Below are 21,297 nucleotides of genomic sequence, written 5' to 3' on the forward strand. Positions count from 1 at the left end.
GAGCTACTAGGGGAGGAAAAGAACACACAGCAGCCAGCCACTTCATATTAAACTTTTTATTAAAACAGTCCTTACAACATATTTAAAATGTCATGTTCCACAGTCAAATATCTAAGAAAAAAATCTATATGCAATTATTGGCACACAAATTTAAGAACATAATTAAAACCAAGCAAAATCTCTCTCTCTCTGTATTTATATATCTATATACATATAGATATATATCCATGCAGATAGATACATCTTCAAATTCATTTCAGTGACCTGGAATATCTGAGGTTTCAAGTTGTTGGTTTTCCAGATAGTACAAAACATTTTCCATCCACTTTATAAGGGACACGGCAGCTCCAGAAAGAGTAACTTTGGTTAATAAATGCTGTCTCCCAAAGATCAAACAGAAGTCCTGAATGGGATTAAGGTTTATCTTCAGAGGCTTCTTCCAAGTGGAGATTGGTCTGTGATGTAAGGAATGATTCCCACGTAGCAAGGCACTGAATGATGGAAACACACCATGAGGCAATCAGCAATAGTTCACCTTCAGTGTTAAGGGATTAAGAAATTCGAACACATCTGTTCCTATTGCAATCTGCCCTATTCCTCTCTCCCATCAGCTTGTCAGAATCCTTGTCATTTTTGACATATTTTAATTCTTCATGAGGGATGCTATTGCTAAGTAAGGGGAAAACATATTAAAGGTTAAAAAGATTAGCAAGAATTAGTTTGCTGAAATAATCTATTACCCCATATCAAGAGAAAAATAAGAGCTCCAAGTTCTAGAGAAAGAGATGGACCCAGCTGGAGCTGAGGAGCAGGGATTACGCACCTAGACAGAGGAGGGATGATACAAACATACTTCAGTCAGATTTGAATCCCATTACATCAAGTGTGAGTTTGAGAAAGTTGATTAACCTTTATTATAGTTTCTACAGCTATAAATTAGGTTAATGATAGTACTTACCACTACCACAACTGTGAGAATTAAATTTATGTAATCTGTATAAATCTCTAAGCAGAATACCTACATAAAGTGAATGCTCAGAAAGTTAGCAACGGTTATGATGGTCTGTTGGGATGGGATGGAGAGACCTGGTTATTAATGTGCCACAGGAAATGAAACAGGATTGTAAGGGTGTGAAGGCAGTGAGAGCACACAAACATAAATGTGGCCCATTTGGTTTTGCCAGGGGATGATCCTCAAGTATCTGTATGAAGTTTATCTACAGATAATAGTCTGTACACATTTAGGATTTTTCTAAAACATACCTACTCTAATGTATATTCAGCCTGAGCTATAATGAATTAGGAAAGAAATTACATATTTTTTAAGACATGGATAGATTGCCATAGACATGTATGTTTCTATATAACACACTCCAAAGCTGGGCTGATTAACACCGGTCTACCTGGCTAAACTACTTCCAGGTCATTGCTTTTGCTTCTAATCCTTTCACAGCTTTAATGTGTCCATATCTGACAACCAATGCTAATAACAGACTACAGATTTCGCAAACACTATAAAAACTCAAATGTTTAAAGCTCTAAAATGGTAAGTGTGCTGCACTCCAAAAAGTATGTATGTGTCTGTGTGTGTGTGTGTGTGTGTATACACACACAATTTTTTCAAACTGAAGATTTAGAATATGGGAAGTACTATGTCAAACCAGATTTTCGTAAAGATTACATACTGTGATTTAATTCTGAGAATGGCTCCAAGAACCTAGGAAGCTAATAATAAAGCTAAAAGATGTATAATCACATGAGAACAGTAAAACATTGAAAGACCTAATTGTCAAATAAAAAAGATACTTGGTAAAATTTACCCAATAAATTACTGGGAAATAGTGGATATTTATTTTGTAGTACATTTTGAAGGCCAGGCTTGGAGTAATGTAGGTCTCATTAGAATAATCAAGTATCAAGTATATCAAGACTTTAAGGGATATTTTTTGTTTTAAAAAGCTTTAGAAGGTACTGAAAGCCAAGTACAATCCAAGAAGCACAGTCACTGTAATGAATTGATTCTGGGATTTGCTTTTATCCTCCAGTAAGTTACTAACTTTATGATGTTCTAGTTCCTCAGATATATAATAATAACCTCTCTAGTTCCTTAGATGTATAATAATAATAACCTCTCTAGTTCCTTGTATAATAATAATAATCTCTCTAGTTTATTATATAATAATAATAACAAAACAAAATAGGAGAGGGAGGGGAGATGGGAGAGGGGAGAGGAGTCAGGGTCAGGTAGTTGCTACCAGAACCACCAAATAAGAGTGGTCTTGTCTTAGAAAGTACAGGAGAAGAATTTAGGTATCTTTAAGTATATCTAAATGTCTATACTCATGAAAAGGCATAAAAGATCCATACTTCACATTTAGTATATTTTTCAAATTTTGGACCCTAAGTAATTTGTAATTGTCCAAACTATACATGATTTGGGGGCATGGAAGGTAGACATACAAAATCTCTTCACTCAACAAATATTTTGGGGTACTTACTACATGTCAGGCACTGTGACAGTTTCTGGGCTGTGCCCTAGCACTAACAGAAATTATGATTTCGCATGAAACCCAAGTAAGCAAATATAATCAACTATAGGGTCTGTGATGTTACAGGACACGATGGAAGCAACAGTAATAGGATCTAAGTCAGAGGATCCTAACGTTTCCTAGTGGAAGTGATCACTGAATTCAGACTAAAAGATAAGCAGAAGGCAGACCCCTAAATCTCTGCATGTTTGTGAAAAGTAAATGTGAAAAAGTATAGTGAAGAACTCAGGCTCAGGACTTCTGTTGCTGACTCAGAGGGTCTAACAGGGACTGGAAAGGCTTTTCTTGCCTAAATCAATCAATCAATCAATCAGGTAGACACTATATGTATAAAGCAGTGGTTTTCAATATCCTGGAACCAGGCAACAAACGACAGTGGTCCCTGAGAAAAAAATAAGAATAAGCTCCATGATTTCCCCAGTGTTATGAACTGAAGCCCTAATTATAGTACCTCAGAAAGTGACTGTATTTGGAGATAAGTCCTTTAAAGAGGTAATTAAGGTAAAATAAGATCATATGGGTGAGCCCTAATCTAATATGACTGGTGTCCCTATAAGAAGAGGAAATCTGGACACAGAGAGGAAACCAGAAATGTGAGCAAGGAGGAAAAACCATCTGAGGACACAGCAGGAAGGTGGGCATCTGCAAGCCAAGAGAGGGACCTTAGAAGAAAGCAGCCTGCTGACACCTTGATCTTAGATTTCCAGCCTCCAGAATTGTGAGGAAACACATTTCCGTTGCCTAAGCCACCTAGTCTTTGGAACTGTGCTATTGCATCTGTATTGGGCTGTTCCTGTATTGCTATAAAGAAATACCTGAGACTGGGTAACTTATAAAGAAAAGAGGTTTAATTGCCTCACAGTTCTGTAGGCTTTACAGGAAGCTGGTGCCAGCATCTGCTCAGACTCTGAGGAGGCCTGAGGAAGTTTACAATTATGGCAGAAGGTGAAGTGGGAACAGGCATGCCACATGGCGAATACAGGAGTGGTGGGGGTGGTGCTACACACTTTTAAACAACCAGATCTCCTGTGAACTCAGAACAAGGGCTCACTTATTACCAAGGGGATGGCCCAAACCATACATAAGGGATCCACCACTATGATCCAAACACCTCCCACCAGCCCAACTCCAATACTGGGGTTGACATTTCAACATGAGATTTGGACGGGGACGAATATCTATACTGCCTTAACATAATTTCCAAGCCACGATGAAGGAAGACATGACCTCGCTGACTCACAGAGTTTAAAGGATAGAGCTAATCTAGAGTTCATAGACCAGAGTATCAGAGAAGAGAGTGGTGCATGGAGAGAAAGCTCTGGAGATGTGTGGAGGGTCTTCCACACCGAGCAGAGTACTGACTGGTGCAAGCATATGAGAAGACTACCAGAGACAGGGAAAAAAGCCATCAGGAAGAATTAAACAGTATCCGGCATTCTCATAGGGCCTACAATAGTACAGGATCCCATGTGCTTGACTGGAAAATCACTTAATTCATTATCTACAAAATTTATCACCAGCAGAACATACTACAAGAAATGTTAAAAAAAAAAAAAAACTGGCAGAAAAAAAAACCAGACCAGATAGAAATATGGATCTATAAGCAAATAACATAGTAACTACATGAGTAAATATGATATATACTTTTCTTATTATTTAAATGTATTTAAAATATAACAAATAAAAAATAGCAAACTCTTACAGGGCTTATAATACATGTACAGGTAAAACGTATGACAAAAACAACATAAAAGCCAGGTGAAAGGGAATGAAAAAACACATTTGTAGGTTCTTTTAGAAGCAGTATAACACTACTTGAAGGTAGACTATGATGAATTTAAGACATATACAGTAACCTAAAAGTAACCACTAAAATAATAAGAGAGTTATACCTAATACATAAAAGTTGTATCTAATACACCACAAAGGGATGCAAAATGAAATCATATAAAACTGTCTATCAATTCAAAAGAAGGCAAAAAGATGGGAACAATGTACAGATAAGACAAATAAAAAACAGCGAAAGATTCAAACTTATATAATCCAATAATCTATTTAAATGTCTATATGCTAAACACAACAATAAAACATGCAGATTGCCGACTGAATTAAAAAAAAAGACCTGTCTATATTTTGTTTAAATTTCTCATAAATATTTTAAATATAAGGCCAAATACAGTTAAAATTAAAAGGATTTAAAAATATATATATATATGGCCAGACACCACGGCTCATGCCTGTAATCCCAGCACCTTGGGAAGTTGAGGTGGGAGGATCGACTGAGTCCAGAAGTTTGAGATAAGCCTGGGCAACACAGTGAAATCCTGGCATTATTTTCTTTTAATTAAAAAAAATTAAATAAAATATACACGTTTTACTGTAACACATGTCAAAAGAAAAGCTAGCATGGCTAGATTAGTATCAGAAATGTAGATTTTAAAGCAAAGATCATTATCAGAGATAAAGATGATCATTTCATAATGATAAAAGGGCCAATTCATCTAGAGGACACAATTTAAAATGTTTATACATATGAGTTTCATGAAAACTGACAGAAATACAAAGAGAAAGACAAATCTACAATTATAATTGATTTTTATACCCCTCTCAGGAATTGATAGAATGTGTGGACCAAAAATCCGCGATATTTAGAACGTCTGAACAACACTATCCATCAAGCTGACCTAACTGAGATCTACAGGATAAAAGCAGAATATATATTTTCTTTCACGTGCCCATAAAACATTTACCAATATACATCACATTCTGGGCCATACAAGAAGTCTCAATAAATTTTAAAAGATTCAAGTCATATAAAGTATGTTCTCTGAACATAATTGATTTAAATTAGAAATCAAAAGGTATCTTTAAAATCACCAAATATTTGAAATCTAAACAGGACAATTATAAAAAGCCTCCAGTGTCAAAGAACAAATCAAAGGAGAAATGAGAAAGGGTTTTGAACTGAATGAACATGAAAACACAACATACTAAAAACTTTGGTATGCTACTAAAGTAGAACATAGAGACTTTTTAGCACTAATTGCGTACATATGAAAAGAGGAAATACTTCAGATCAGTGAGTTTGGTCTCTATCTTGAAAACCAAAAAAGGAACAATTAAAAGCAGAAGAAAAAAACAAAAACAAAACAGAAAAGAGCAAACTGGGACTCAATGAAAGAAAAAGAAAAATGATAGAGGAAAATAAATAAAGCTGATGTTAGATCTATGAGAAAATTAAAATTAGTAAACTTTTAGCCATGTTGATCATAAAAAAAGTGACATAAATTGCCAAGGGTCAGGAATGAGAGGGTAAATGTTAGTTCAGACTCTACTAAAGGAAAAAAGAAAATACTACAAACATCTTTATGCCTATACATTTGACAACGTAAATGAAATGAACCAATTCCTTGAAAGACATAAAATACCAAAATTCACCCCAGAAGAAACCAATAACCCAAATGAATTTGAATTTGTAGTTAAGTGTCTTCATACACACAAATTTCCAGGCCTTAAATGTTATATCAAACATTTAAGGAAGAAATCACACTAATTCTATATAATCTTTTCCAGAAAATTGAAGACTTGGGGATGCTTTCCAAAATACCAAAACCAAAGATATTCCAAGAATAGAAAACTACAGACCATTATTCCTCCTAAATAGAGATGCAAAAATTCTAAATAAAATTTTTGTAAATGAAACTCAGTAATCTATATAAAGAATTAGGCATCATAACCAAATGGAGTTTATCCCAGAAATGCAAGATTGGATTAACATTCACGTATTTATCAAATGACAATATTAAATGCACTATCATCTCAATAGAGAAAAAACATTTATCAAATTCCAATGTCCATTCCTAATTAAAAAAAAAATTCTCAGCAAATTGGGAATAAAAGAGAAGCTCCACACCCTGAGGAATAATATCTACAACAAGCTACAATTAATATCACATGCAGATATGCAATAAATATTAGCTGTTATTAGTGTTTTGTTGCTTTTCAATACCAAGAAAAAAAAGAAATTAACTCGTTTCATAAACCACTCACAAATCTCCTTCACCAAATGTCAAGTATAAACAAGAAGGAAATACAAAAACACCAAAGTATAGCTTTAAAAAATCTATCCACAATGTTTATAAACATAACCTATTAACTGGGTTGAGAGGGCTGATAGGAACAGAACCGCACTTTCTTTCTATGAGACCATCTTTCTGTGAGAGCTTTCTGGTTTGCTCTCTGCAAACCCATACACGATCCTGTATCTGTTACCCCTGCAGGGTAGCCCCAAGCAATTACTACTTTCAGAAGATATTGTATATTTTTGACAACTGCAAAACTGTCATTTAAATAAACTTCTGAACATTCTCAAGGTAAAATTCAAAATGAAATTCTAAGCAGTCTGCTCTATTTAGAATTCCTATCAAATAAGTGATCCAAATTGCACCAAAGATGGCATTAGTCCTCAAGTGAACAAACTATCATTCTCAAGTTCTGCATTAACTATGCTAGCTTAATAAAGATTTAAGATATTCAGTGTCATCCTTGCTAATTAGTGATGTGAATTAACATTTTCATTTCTAAAGTAAGTACTAAAAGGGACAGTAAAACATGATAGGATAGACAAATTAGCTATTTCACAACTCCTTATCTTCCATTCCAGAGGCAGAAAAAGTATGTGTTTAGAAATACAGAACATTATAGAACAATTAACATAGGATAATAACAGAAATAACATTAACAACTGCCATATATTGATACGAATACTTGGTCAGGCATTATAATGACTGCTTTATATGTTACCTTCTTTGAGCTTCACAATGACTACTGTGAATCCTATTTTACGGATGAGAAGGCTGAGGTTCAAATGGTCTAAGTGTGTTTATGGTATTATAAATCTCTTAAGTTGTATGCCAGTATTTATCCATCAACAAGTGGATAACCAATCTCCTGAACCATCACCAGGGTAAACTTAATAAGTCATTGGGCCATGAGAATGAGATAAGTTTCCTTTATATAGTGGAAGAATGATTTTGGAAGGGTAAGTGGGCAAGAAACCCTGACTGCAGGGGCATCAGGCTGATCACATTTTAGGAAAGAGTATTTACAGAAGGTGAGTGTATGGAAATTAATTCTCTTCAAAAACTTAGAGATACTATATATATTTATAGGAACAGATCTATACTTTAAAGATGACTGAATTAATACATGCCAGGAATATGGTAAGTGCTCAGTAAATGCAGATGACTATATAGAGAAGGAATATATTGAACAACTGATGCTAAGATGCTGGCCATCAGAAAACTTCATTTTTCTATTTGAACACTAATCAACTAATATCTTGGTTTCTATTGCTCTCTAAATGTGTAAATATTAAGTTTTGCCCTAAAAGCCTGATCCTCACTTATGTTGCTGACCAATATGGTTTTTTTCTAGGTCTGCAAAGCTGAGAATCTGACCTTGAATTATGCAGCCCCTGACACTACCAGATTGCTTTGGGATTCTTGATAGCAGATTTTTAATTACATAAATGTAATTGCCTATTTCCACCAATGTTTAATATTCACCTGTGTTACCTGATATCCTGCACATATATCAAGTTAATGTACACAAATCTTTTTAAACAACAAAAAGATGATCTCTAAGGCTCCTTAAATCCCTTTGCTCTTTCTTATGAAACCTAAGTAGAACCTCAAGAAATAGATTGTTTATGCCACATAGTTAAGTAATTTATTTCAGTGACTATCTACTGTGCTCAGGATTATAATTGGAGGATATAAAGAATCATTAAAACCACCAAAAAAATCTCAAAACTTAGTGTGAGACTTGCTTATAATATTTTTTTAAAAGGTTAATATTTTTAAGTTAATATTTTTTTAAAAGGTTCTATTTGTTATTTGGCTTCGCATTGTTATCAAACAACTTTTTCCACTTTTAAATCATTACAATGAGTGAAGAAAGTTAGTATGTGTCAAAATTAGAATAGTAATAGAAAATATCCAGCATCACTGCTGGCCTGACATTTAACAGTTCTGGTTAGCTCATTCTAGCTTTGGATTCTCAAACTATCATGGGAGAACCAACAACAATGAAAACTCCACTTCCATTTGAATAAGGTGTCATAATTTTCCATAAATACTGTTTTATTTCATGCCGTTATCTTCTGACGAAATCAGGTATTTACATTTTATAGTTAAGAAAGCTGATTCTCACAGTGCAGTACTATGTTTTTTTCCAGTGCTCTGTATGAAACCATGGTGAACAGCTCCTTCTCACTGCAGAAACAATAAACTGATAAATATGCTATACATGCAATTAGCCAGGGTATGGCTTGACCAGAAAAAAAGTTTATCACAAATTCTCGTTGAGAATCCAGTACACGTTTTCCCTAGGTGGCTGCAGTTGTAGTCAAAGGCAAGTGCAATTTCTCTTTGAGGAGAGAACTCAAAGAAAGAGAGCCACCACAGGAAGGTGACCCCGAGGTGGGGAAAACAGACCCAACAGGTAAACAAAGCCTTTTTGTTTCTACACACAGGCTGAAAACCGTCTCAAATGCAGTACACACAGATGGAATACGTAGGAAATTAAGTTTTAATTCCAAAACTAACTTTTAGTTTTGAAACTAAATCTCTTGCTACTTCAGCAAAGGTGGTGACATTTTGCCTTAGAAGAGGTAAATGTCTCTTCGGTTCTTATAAGTGGGTAGTAATCCCACAAGCAGATGTGACCAAGTTTTCTAAAGAGTCAATGGTGACAATAACGGTATTTCTGTAGATACAATACAGCTTTCAATGGAAGCGTCCACATTTGAGAATTACTATTTTCTCAAGCTTGTGGGATAGGAAGATGTTCTGTTCTACAGTGTGATTTCAAGCAAATTTCTTTACTGCTCTGGGCCCATTTACCTATTCATAGTAAGGGGCTTGAACCATATGCATCAATTAAGTTTCATCCCAGAACTAAAACTGAGGATTTCCAGAGGCTACATGTGGCTGACAAGAAGTTGGCAAATGAAATCACATATAATTTATAAATATGCCTGGCTCTGCTTCACTTGACCCAGTGTCAAAACATAAAATTTTACTTCTCCTTCCAGCATTTGGTATTTATAATTGTCATTATAATTTCCAAAGATGAGATTCACAAATATATGAGAAATATTTTAAATCACCACTACAGCTGCTATTACTACTAGTAGCCAACGTTTACTGAATGCTTATTAGACACTAAGTTAACTGCTTTTCTTTCATTCATTCATCCATTCATTCATTTAGCAGCTTTAAAATCTATTTTCTATGGTGGCAATATTGGGCTCAAGTAAAACTAGTGGCTTAAGGCATATGCTGGTTAAGACTCCTGGAAAGACCTGACGAGAATAAAATCTTACCCACTATTTTTAGTGACTCACTGGGAATGTTAAACTTTGCTTCTGAGACTTTTCTTTCATCTTTACACATTTCTTTCCACATATATATATATGTATATGCATGTACATTTATATTTTAATCCCCAAATAAATCTATGGCATTTTCAGCACGTTATAGATGATGATACTGAGGCTCACTAAAATAAAAAAAAGTCCTCAAGCTCACTCAGCTAAGAGTCAGAAGTTATGCTTGTCCAAAGCCCATGTCCTTAGCCACCATGTGATGCCTACATAACATTTGATATCTCCATAGATGACGATACCGCCTTGTTGATAGAAACAGCTAATAGAAAATTTATTTTCACCCAAATTATTACATAAGTTAAATTAAAATATAATCATGTATTTGTATGGTAATAAAATAACTGGACATTTATCTAGTAACAATGATACTTATTATTATAGAATATGTAAAAGCCACCTTCCCATATATTTCTTTTAAAACTGGAAACTCCCATATTAAGCCATATAAAACCACTGTGCTTCTTTTTACCTCTAATCAAAAAGCACCTTTTAGAGAGTGATATGATAACTACATCTTTCTCAATAAGCTACCAATTGGAAATATGTCTGAGTTTCTTCTAAGTATTTTAATGTTGTCTCAAGTAATCCTGGACAGAGATAATATCACCTACATTTGAGAAAACATTGAGGCTCATATTCATAATCATTTCTATACTAGGCCAACAGCATCACAAAATTATTTAGCATCTAAAAAATTGTAGGCTATACCTAAAATGAGGGCAATAGGGTGTGTAACATTTTAGTAACTATTTTTTAATTTCCTAAACCTAAAATAAACACGAATGAAAACTTTCAAGAGCTATGTATTTTCAAATTCTGAAATGTAATCAATCTGGAAATTAGAGTTAATATTGCCAGAGAAAAGCTACTTCTATTATTTTCCAATAGCTCAAAATTATTCATTAAATTTCATTTTTGGAAAAGTCTAAATTCAGCTACTGAGAATCAATCATCTGCCAATTTATAATTTTAGAAATACCAATAAATTAAAAATAACAGGATTTGCATATTACTTTTCTAAAAATTATTTTTACATATCTCTCAAGAATGTAGTGTGTACTTGTAATTATCGCAAATATTTAAATGGTTGAAACAGATAGTTAATGCAAAAGAACTCATTAGCTACAAACGCCATCTTGTGGTCCATTTTTTTTATTATTCTGTAGATGTCTAACTCAAGATCTGATAAAGACAGATGGAGCTTTAGATAAAATTTATTCATTTCCCTCATTTTTATACACGGGAAAATTGTGGCTCTCAAAGATCTAATATATTGAAAATCTTTATAAAAGAAATTAATATAAGAGCCAAAATTTGAATTCATATCCTTATGAACACATACTTTTTCTATACCACATCACCGTTGTTTACTTATAACTGAGCCAATTACATGAAGTTTATCCAGTTTAATGCTAGACAGTTCAGACATCAAACTTACCTGTTTTTGTGTAAGCACACATTGAAAGTACAACAAACTAAACAGATGAGCACATTTATCTTTGGATTATTAGAAGATTATTAAGGTGCAACTATGATGTTTAAACACATTTTATGGCATGTTATATATGTGTTCCAGTTTTATTCTCCTAAAGACTTGTGAGGGGTGTATGTGAATGGGGTGTGGTGTGGGGGAAGGGAGGAGTACCTCTATTTGGCAGATTAGCAAACTGGGCATATAGAGAGGACATGATTAGAATATTATAATTAGCAAATGTGGACATCATGATATCCAATTTTAATTTTTTCCATTAGAAGACCCACCTTTCTTAGTTAAGATGTGATATAATATAGTGTGTGTGTGTGTGTGTGTGTGTGTGTGTTTTTAAATCATTTCTTCCTTTTCTATACAGAAATTATTATATTGGCCCATAGCATGTAGTCTGTCATTTACAAAGCACAATAAGCATAATGTCCTTGATTCACAAACTAGACATTTTTAGAAATTATTTCATTATAATGTGTAATGTCCATCTATTCAAATCCCTGATTAACTACATAAAAACTTACATAGCCCAAAGGATGGGAAGAAGCACAGACTATGCCATGATACAACTGTCTATTTCACACCTAAGCTCATTTTATTTGCACAGATAACTAAGAACAAATTACATTAGAATATAGGGGACTGATGAGAATATTTTCAATAGAAGTTTTTAAGACTGCAGAAACCTGGCTGGGTGCGGTGGCTCACACCTATAATCCCAGCACTCTGGGAGGCCAAGGCAGGCAGATCACTTGAGATCAGGAGTTTGAGACCAGCCTGGCCAACATGTTGAAACCTCACCTCTACTAAAAATACAAAAAATTATCTAGGTATGGTGGCAGATGTCTGTAATCCCAGCTACTTGGGAGGCTGAGGCAGGAGAATCACTTGAACCTGGGAGGCAGAGGTTGCAGTGAGCTGAGATTGCAGTACTGTGCTCCAGCCTAGGTGACAGAACAAGACTCCATCTCAAAAAAAAAAAAAAAAAAAAAAGAATGCAAAAACCTGTAAAACAACAAAAATATTTAAGACTTATATGACACATAATAAAAGAGGTTCACAATTAGATGGAAATATGAAACATGAGCTATAGCCATAGCTTTTGAAAATTTAATTCAGAGCAGAAATCACACTTAAACAACAAAATAGTTAAGTACATAATATTTAAGAATTAGTAGATTCTAAGGTTTCCTTAGAAATAAAAATCAAATCCTGCTGCATTTAAACTTAATTCTACCACTGACTGTGTTTCATATGCTTTATATGATGCTTCAATATTAAATCAATTGTAAACTTTTAAATGAGAAATGACACTATCTAGATTAAGTATAAGAGATCAACAGACTTGTAAAAACCGGAAGGAACTTCAGAGCAATGCTTCTCCAACTGCCTGTGGTAAAGACAATTATTTTTTTGTTTGTTTTTTCTTTCAGTCTACCAAGGACCATTAAACGGTCTTCCTGGCCACGACTAGTCTGTAGTTCGTGCCGCATACAAATCACCACAAAAGCTGGACAATACTTGAATTGCTCCATAGAATTCAACAAGTCAAACCTAATCACCTACTTGGATGTCTTGGCAATGTCTAATTGCTATCAAAGATTCCAACTGATTACTTTCAACTTCTAAATTAAATCTGTAATAACTTACGGAATGAATATCACTCCACACTTAAAGTAGCATTAAAAGTCAACACTATTACCCAACATTTCCTAAGCTATGGTCTCTGGAAAACTCATCCTGCAAGAAGAAACACTGTTCTAGTCAAGAAAATTATTATGTCTTCAGATTAACCATACAAACACATAAAATACTCTGAGAACTTCTTTAGTAAATAAACTTACTTAACTACTTAATAATTACTATGCTCTTTTAGAAGTCAGAAGTATCTTCTAATATAACAGGATTTTAATATGACTCTCATAAAACTTAAATTTGAAAAAATTTTCTCTCAAAATTAATAAGAGGTCACCAAATAAATACCTAGGAAATTAAATAAATTGACCTCTAAAAAGTATATAATCATTCTCCATACTAAAAATCATCTTGTACAAAATAACTTTGGCTTGAATATATAGATTCCTGCAGAAAGAAACTAGTTAGATTTACCTCTTGGAATATGAAAGCAGGACCTTATCAACAACATAGAAGATAATATTTACCTTCTTATTTGCTACGGTAGGGCAATATTCATCTAAATATTAGTGAAAAGTTACATCAAATTATGCAGACATAAGTTCAAAGACAGCAGTGTTTTAAGTCATGTGGAATTAAAATCTACTCTGTCAAGACCTCATGGTTACCTAAGCTCATTCAAGTGGTGTTAAAATGAACACTCTAATGAGCATTAAAAATCTTATATCTCTATCATGCGTTTCCCTGTTTTCCAGAGAACATTTCAGAACATTTACTCCATAAATGGCTTCTGTGGAGCAAATAAATTTGAGATATGAGAGGATAAAGAAAGGTGAATAGGTTTCTTTCCTAAGAATTTCTTAGAAACTTAAACACACTAAGATGTACTACCAACCTTCTCCAACAAAACGAAACAGTATAAGCTAAATGAAAGGAATCTGGCTATCATGTTGCCATACTCAACCAGTGGAAGTAAATGATTGTGGGATCATCTATACCACAAATATACAATAATTAGAGACCCAAAGAACCGTGCCCAGGGACTTCCTCTAACATTTATTATAGTCAATTTTTAAAAAGTTATTTGTGAAATATCTTAAATGTAGATTTCCCTGAGTTCACCTTACAATTCTTGCTTCTTCACTTCCCCAAATTTCCTGGTAATAATCTATCAACCTTGAGAAGGCAGTTTCTTGGAGTCTACGGTAGCTTGTCTTCAAAGGTGTTCTAGAATTACAGGAGGTTATTCCATCTCTGTATCTATTGCTCTGATCTTTTCTATGTGCCTTTAGATTCTATTTGAAATGAGAACTGATTGCTCAACAAAAAAGTGACATATTTGGTAAAAAGGGCAAGATTAGCCATTAAATAATAATAATGTTGGTCTCTTGAAACACAAGGAAAACATGTATTCAATGTATTGCCGTTTAACAGCATTAAGAAGATGAAGAGTTGTTTTCCTTTTGAGGATCATCCATAAATATATTAGATGATCCACAGAAAAGTAGCATGACGTAACCTGAATTTCTTAATGCATTCAGGCTTTCAGTGAGCACTTCCCAATGAATAAGACAGTAGATAATGTAGGTACAAGGATGTAACAAATTGGAAAAGTTAACTGGTATAAAAATGGCTAGACTGAGTAAACTTCTAAGCTTCTTATCCTCTCAAGCTGGTGTGTTTGCTTTGCCAGAAATATAGACACGTAACTGGAATCTATTCAATTTTAGGGCGTATAATGTAGTTCTGAGATATTCTTCACATAGTTCCAAAGATACAGGCTGCTCTTTTCTGAAGGCCCCTATTAGCACCATCAGGGCATCTGTCTTCTGGGGTCTAGGGTTTAGGTCAGGCAGGCTTTAGTAACTATTAGGAGACATGATTGAAAAAGGAAATACACATTGATACGGATTAAAAATTCCCTGTCCTGGATGACTCTGGATTATTCCAGCTCTAGTCAACTTCTTCGTTTTCATAATAAGGAAGGAGAATTTAACTTGAAAGAAGGTGCCTCTTGACAGAGATTCAGTCTATGAGCCTTTTTTATGGCCAACATAAAAAAAAAAGTGATTCAATATAGACCATCTATTACACCTCTGTTTCAACAATTTAAACAAACACTCAAATACTACCTGTCATTTCTTAGACTGAAAACTATGCTAAACAACTCTATCTGGGTAACTCCTCTATCACATCCATCCTGCTCTCTCTAAGACAGGCTGTTGACAAAGGGCTGAGCAGTATTAGGTGACTGTGTATGGTGTGTATCAGAAATTACAAAGGAGGTTAACTACTTTGGAAACATTGTTCCAGTATTACTGAAAATCTTCTCTGGGGGAGTAATTTTAGTATTCATCTAGGAAAGGAACATGGCCTGGGCTTCTCCTGGATAAGTGAAGGTCTGTCAATCTTCCTTCTATGAGTAAACTGAGAATTAAGGGTTTCAACTGAGGCTTTGTAAGCACGGCTTTCAGGTTGGTAGAGGGCGGGCTTTTGCACCACTCACTGAAAAAAAGAATACACCCAGCCATCTCATTTTGTGGCAACGGATAGTTTTTGTTTTATTACCTCTTCAAATGTACTGGATTTTATTTGTATTTGCCTAACCCCTTCATCTTTTACTTTCATTCTCCTTCATGGAGAAAATAGCAGTGAAATAGAAATGAGATAGCTCTGTTTTCCTAGTTTCCATTACAGAGTTTCCACTAGGAATTCATTTTTATTAATTTTTTGATAACATTAATTTTGTTGCTTCCAAAGAGGCTCCTCATACCTACTATCATTTGACTATGGGGCTGTCTGGAAGCTCTTCACATTTTTTTCCCCAAAACTCTCTTCTTCCTGACATACGCTCTCCCTGACATTGCCTGTTTTTTTCTGTATTCATCCTTGACTGTATCCCCCTATCGCCTTTGTTTCCATGCTCCACAGGTATAATTGTGTCAGATTCTTTACCTGCTTCATTCTTTGCACTTTTTAGAATTGACCATTCCTCTCAAGTCATAGTCTCATTTAGAGTCTATGATTTTGAAAGTATAACTAGCTTTTCTCTAATTTTTTAAGCTACTTGACTAAATTCTAGGAAATATGACTGAGAATGGCCACATTTTCCTTCCTCTGCCTTCACCTCCCAGATTTTAAAAAGTATTGTCTCCTAATGGAACTATCATGTTAAGGTAACAGTTGTTAGTTAGAATTAAGACTAGGGAAACGATTCCCCTCATTGCTCCATTCAACTCACAGATGAGCACAAGTCAATAATTTTTCTGATTTTCAGCTTTGAATAGAATGAAATTTCTCATAGGAATTTAAATGGCATCTATCCAAATCTTGCCTAGGTAGCAGTTTTATCATCATTATCAATACAGATTAACCTCTTAAGGTCAGAATACTTGGGAATTGTCCTAATTTGGACAAGGATATTTTCTGGTAAATATTTGCAAAATGTACAAAGTGTTCCTAAGCATGTAATATACTCTTAAGTTTAAAACAAACAACACTTTCACTAGAATTTATTTCACCATTTTCCCAACACAACAAGCAATAAATCCCTAAATAAGTAAAACTACACTTGAAGAACCTTCTCGACACTCAGTACTTATTCATACTTAGTTTGTAAAAGACTGCTATGAGATCTACTTTTATAAAATTTCTGCAATTTTTAAACGAGCCATAAATAACTAGACTTGGATTTTAAGAAAACATTAGTAGTACTGTTCCTCTGGCCAGATGGCACACCCTTGTAATGGTTTTATTTTCCTCATTTATCTTCCAGAAAATTTCCTTTGCTATAGTTGTTTTTCTGCTTTCTAGATGTCCATACAAATACATATATTTGTGTTATCTGCTCAGAAGAGAACCTTCTATTAAGTCTGTCCATTACAAACAAGCAAATAAAACTAATTTAAATATTTAGTCATTAGAAAAAAAAACTTTAGGGCTGTAATTATCAAATAAATGAATAAATATGTTTATATATTATTCTTCCCTAATCAATTTTAGCCTCTTAACAGCAAGATTTCAGTGTGAATATGGATCACCTCTCCCCTTGCCGCTACCCCAGTGCTTAGCACAGGACTTTGATAACAGAATCTCAAATGAATGATTTTACATGAGGCAACTGACATTCCTAAATAAGACTGATGGCACAAGAAATACAGTAATCATAAACCTGCTTATTTCTTGAAATTCTTACCAAGTAAGTTTTTAAAAAGCTAATAGTTATAATTATTTTAATAGTATAGCTGTGAAAGAAAAAACACAAATGTTCAACTATTAATTATCTAAGCTAATAAATATACATCAGTATGAGGTATCATTAGAAAACTATGACACTATGATGTAAAAGAAATGAAAAATATGGAACTCAAAACCATATATACTCATTTTAATCATTATGACACAAAATAAATTAGTAAACATGTGTTTTTTATGACACATTCTAAAGAGCCAGGCAGAAAATCTAACAATAATTTAATCTTAAAACAGCAAATTATTTTCTATAATTATATTTAATTATAACTCTGCTCACCTGGATTGTCAATTTTATCCATTTGTTAAAGACTCAACACATTTATCCTTAATTATTGGTCATATAGAACAAAATGGGAATAACATCATTTTACCTAGTAAAAGTTTAGGTAAAATGTCAAAATAAACCACTCCCTAGGAGAAAGGATTATATGGGTATTCTTTATCTGCATCACACATTTCTTTATGGAGCTTTTCTTGCAGTAATTGTTTGTTTTCAGTAAGCCTGTATGAATTTTATAACCAGAAAAATAAGACAATAAAACAAGCACTTCCATATATCTACTAATAATTTTAAAATAAACTATGCAAAGGAATAAACTATATTCCTTTAGCATATTCACTTAACCACAAACAGCTTAATTTAGCAAAAATTAACATTAGTAGAAATGGGCCAGCAAGACTGCAGAGAGAGAAGAACGCTATTCCCAAGAGTTACAGAGAAGGTCATGTGAGATGCCACATGTGAAACACAGAGCAGGGCCAGATCATAGCAGGTACTCAGAGATGTTAATTTAGCAGGCACATATAAGAATCTGCTAGGTGCTATAGACACCCTTGAACACAGCTCCCTTTACTAACCCTACCTTAATGATAACTCTCTTGAGAATTCCCTACCGTTTCCAACTATCAACCTTGTCCTTGATGTGTTAGAGAAAAAGAAAACAAAGACATTAAGTGACCAAAAGGACATCAGAGCTGTCACCTCCTTAACAACAAAGGTGATTTCACTAGACTGGGTAGATGGCTCCCCATTTTTTGTGTTCATTCCGCCAAAAGGTAATTGTTCTCTTTTATATTAATAGTTCTTGCCAAGTCCAGAGCTATTCTAAAGCAATTCCTAAATAGCTGCATTTTTCTGCCAGAATGTCCAAATAAACCCTCAAAGTCTAATTGTAAGAGGACACAGGATAGCCAAGGGAATTCAATGATATTAAAATGAGCTTTGAGAAGAATGCATGCTTCCAATTTATAAGATCAGCCAGGAATCACTTGCTCTCAAGCCTCCACCATTAGCATCATCAGCACTGACGGCAACAAAACAGATTTTCTCTTGCACCTTCAAGAAAGCAGTTAGGAAACATCCATGCCCTGTATCCAACATGTCCTATTTTATTTTTTTAGAATCCCTTCACATTAGCAGGAAGTCATTTTCCTTGGTTACTTGGGTATCAATGTACTTTGACAGTATTCACCCTGCTCACCTGGATTGTTAATTTTATCCATTTGTTAAAGACTCAACACATTTATCCTTAATTATTGGTCATATAGAACAAAATGGGAATAACCTCATTTTACCTAGTAAAAATTTAGTTTGAGACACCTGTTATGGATTTAGAATCAATTATCTCCCAATAAATTCATACATCTAAGTACAACATGACAATGATTATTACATGTACTTAGATGTAATTGATGCCTCTAAGTATAACATGACACAATTATTGTACAATATTGTAATAACTGGAGTTGGAGACAGACCCATACCTCATATTTATAATCTGATTTCCTTCTGCCACTTTGATATTTAAGTTTTAATTTCTAACAATCTGTGACCAGAACTTCATACATGTAAGTCCAAAGGCAAACGTATATATACCCTGTTTCATCCATTACACTAAGAACAGACCCTTTTGGGAATACTGATGAAAAAAGTATTTCCATTAGAATGATTAAATTAAACAGGGAATGAATGGCCTCTGGAACATTTCACTTCCCTGTGTATCTGAGATATTCTGAAGTTAACAGTTAATGGCAGATTATTGCTGTTTAGGACTTAATCTTTCTGCTAAGAATCCTTGATCATTTAAGGACTCCAAATTCCTGATTTTGTTTTACTGGACTGATGTGCCAAATCTGTCAAAAAGGTTTTCACTCAGGAAAAAATTCAACGAATAACTGGAGCTATAAGGATCTTTAGAAGTTATACAAAAGAGAAACAATAATCCCTCCAAATTTATACATCTAAGGTGTAGTACACTTGTATTTCTGTAACATTTAGAAATGTAATACACTGAGGGAAAGAGTTAAAAACATCATACACTGATAGAAATCGCTGTGAAAAACAATTTACAATATGGCACAGCAATGCTCATTTAACTGTTTCTGAGAAAAGAATGTTTGTATAAACTGAGTTCAATCAATGAGACTGAAAAAATATATATATTTATGTGAGAAGTACAGTCAAAACCCAAACATTTTAGTTGGAATTCTGTGGAATAGTTTTGAATGCTTTTTAAAAAATCCAAATTTAGAAAAATTGGCAGATCTGTTCATTTAAAGGAAAATATATTAAGTGCATTTGTCATGTGATTTTTATACCTTAATATACTTAGGTTTTATAATCATTTATAGAAAACTGCATGTTTTAATTTAAGACATTTTCTTGTAAATTATTTCAATTGAATTTTTGGTTTTATTGCTTTGTTATTCATATCAAGTTGACTTTCATAACAATTCTGTAATGTAAGTGTAGACAGGTTCTACTATAAAGGACAGGTAAGGTTAATTCTATGAATTTAAACAGTTAAGTGGCAATAAGTCCTTATGTTGATAAATGTGCTTTATTAAAAAGAAATATTTTATACCATTCAAAATCTGAGGTTTATGAGAAATTCACTTTAGATATTTGAATTCACTTATGGTTGTTACTAGAATAAAAAATTAAGGAGAGACAGAATATGATCTTTCCATTCTACCCAGTTAAAAAAACAAAACTAAACCATGGATCTGTTCATTAATCTCCAGGCTACTAACATGAAACTCCTAGGTCAGTTCACACATCTCTGCCTTTGCTGCCTCCTAACTAGTCTCATCATGTCCAGTGTTGCTCCACTCTGACCCACGTACGGCCTTTCCAAAAGGCAAGTCTGATGCTGTCACTTCCCTGCTGAAAACTACTCAATGGTTTCCATTTCCCATGAAAGATAAAAGACCAAATTTATAAAGCACTCTTCAGCCTAATCTTTCAATTCAAAATACCTTCACTCCTCTTCCTCCAAAACAGAACCTCAGTTATCTGAACATGTTCTCTCTCTCTTCTAGGCTTTTGTGCATGTGTTTTCTCTGCCTCCAACTCAGTTTCTCGCATCCTTATCTGGCAACTCCTTAATCATCATTCAGGTCTCTGCATAAACATATCCTTATTCTTTCTAGATTAGGTTATATGGCCCTGTAATGTCTTTCTATAGTGAACCTTACACCACTTTATCATGCTCTCTTTCTAAGTGACTGTTTCCTTCATTGACTGTAACTTCATGAGAAAGGCACTAGGTTTGTCTTGCACACTGTGGTCTCTCCAGGGCCAGGCATAATGTCTGGTGATAGCAGGAGCTTAATTAACTCATGTTGAATAAAAATATCAGTATCAGTTAACCTTTCAAGATATACAATATTTCAGTTTAAAGTTCTTTTAAACTGATAAGCACTATATACTATAAATTACAGGGGTCCTCAACCCCTGGGCCACAGACTGGTACTGGTCTTTGGCCTGTTAGAAACCCAGTTGCACAGCAGGAGGTGAGCGGCGGGTGAGCATTACTGCCAGAGTCCTACTTCCTATCAGATCAGAGGCAGCATCAGATTCTCACAGCAGGGCGAATGCTATTGTGAACTGCCCATGGAAGGGATCTAAGTTCTGATTTATAACA

The 21,297-nt window shown here is 34.1% G+C and overlaps 1 protein-coding gene across 3 annotated transcripts in view; it reads right to left on the reverse strand.

The window, feature by feature from the left end:
- Positions 1–21,297, reverse strand: part of SNX7 (sorting nexin 7) — a 120,431-nt gene that overhangs the window by 20,273 nt on the left and 78,861 nt on the right. The window contains exon 9 of one of the 3 annotated variants that reach the window (XM_012458469.2): positions 42–491. The exons of 1 other annotated variant lie outside the window; for it this stretch is intronic. In XM_012458469.2, coding sequence (XP_012313892.2) covers positions 414–491 — 78 coding nt within the window. In that variant the 3' untranslated portion in view covers positions 42–413. Of the gene's footprint in view, positions 1–41; positions 492–12,113; positions 12,488–21,297 lie in introns of those variants that run through there. One more of the 3 variants, XM_064370228.1, reaches the window with a different exon arrangement.

The sequence above is a fragment of the Aotus nancymaae genome, unplaced genomic scaffold (genome assembly GCF_030222135.1).
Source record: "Aotus nancymaae isolate 86718 unplaced genomic scaffold, 86718_ANA_hifiasm-v0.15.2.pri h1tg000103l, whole genome shotgun sequence".
NCBI classification, from domain to species: domain Eukaryota; kingdom Metazoa; phylum Chordata; class Mammalia; order Primates; family Aotidae; genus Aotus; species Aotus nancymaae.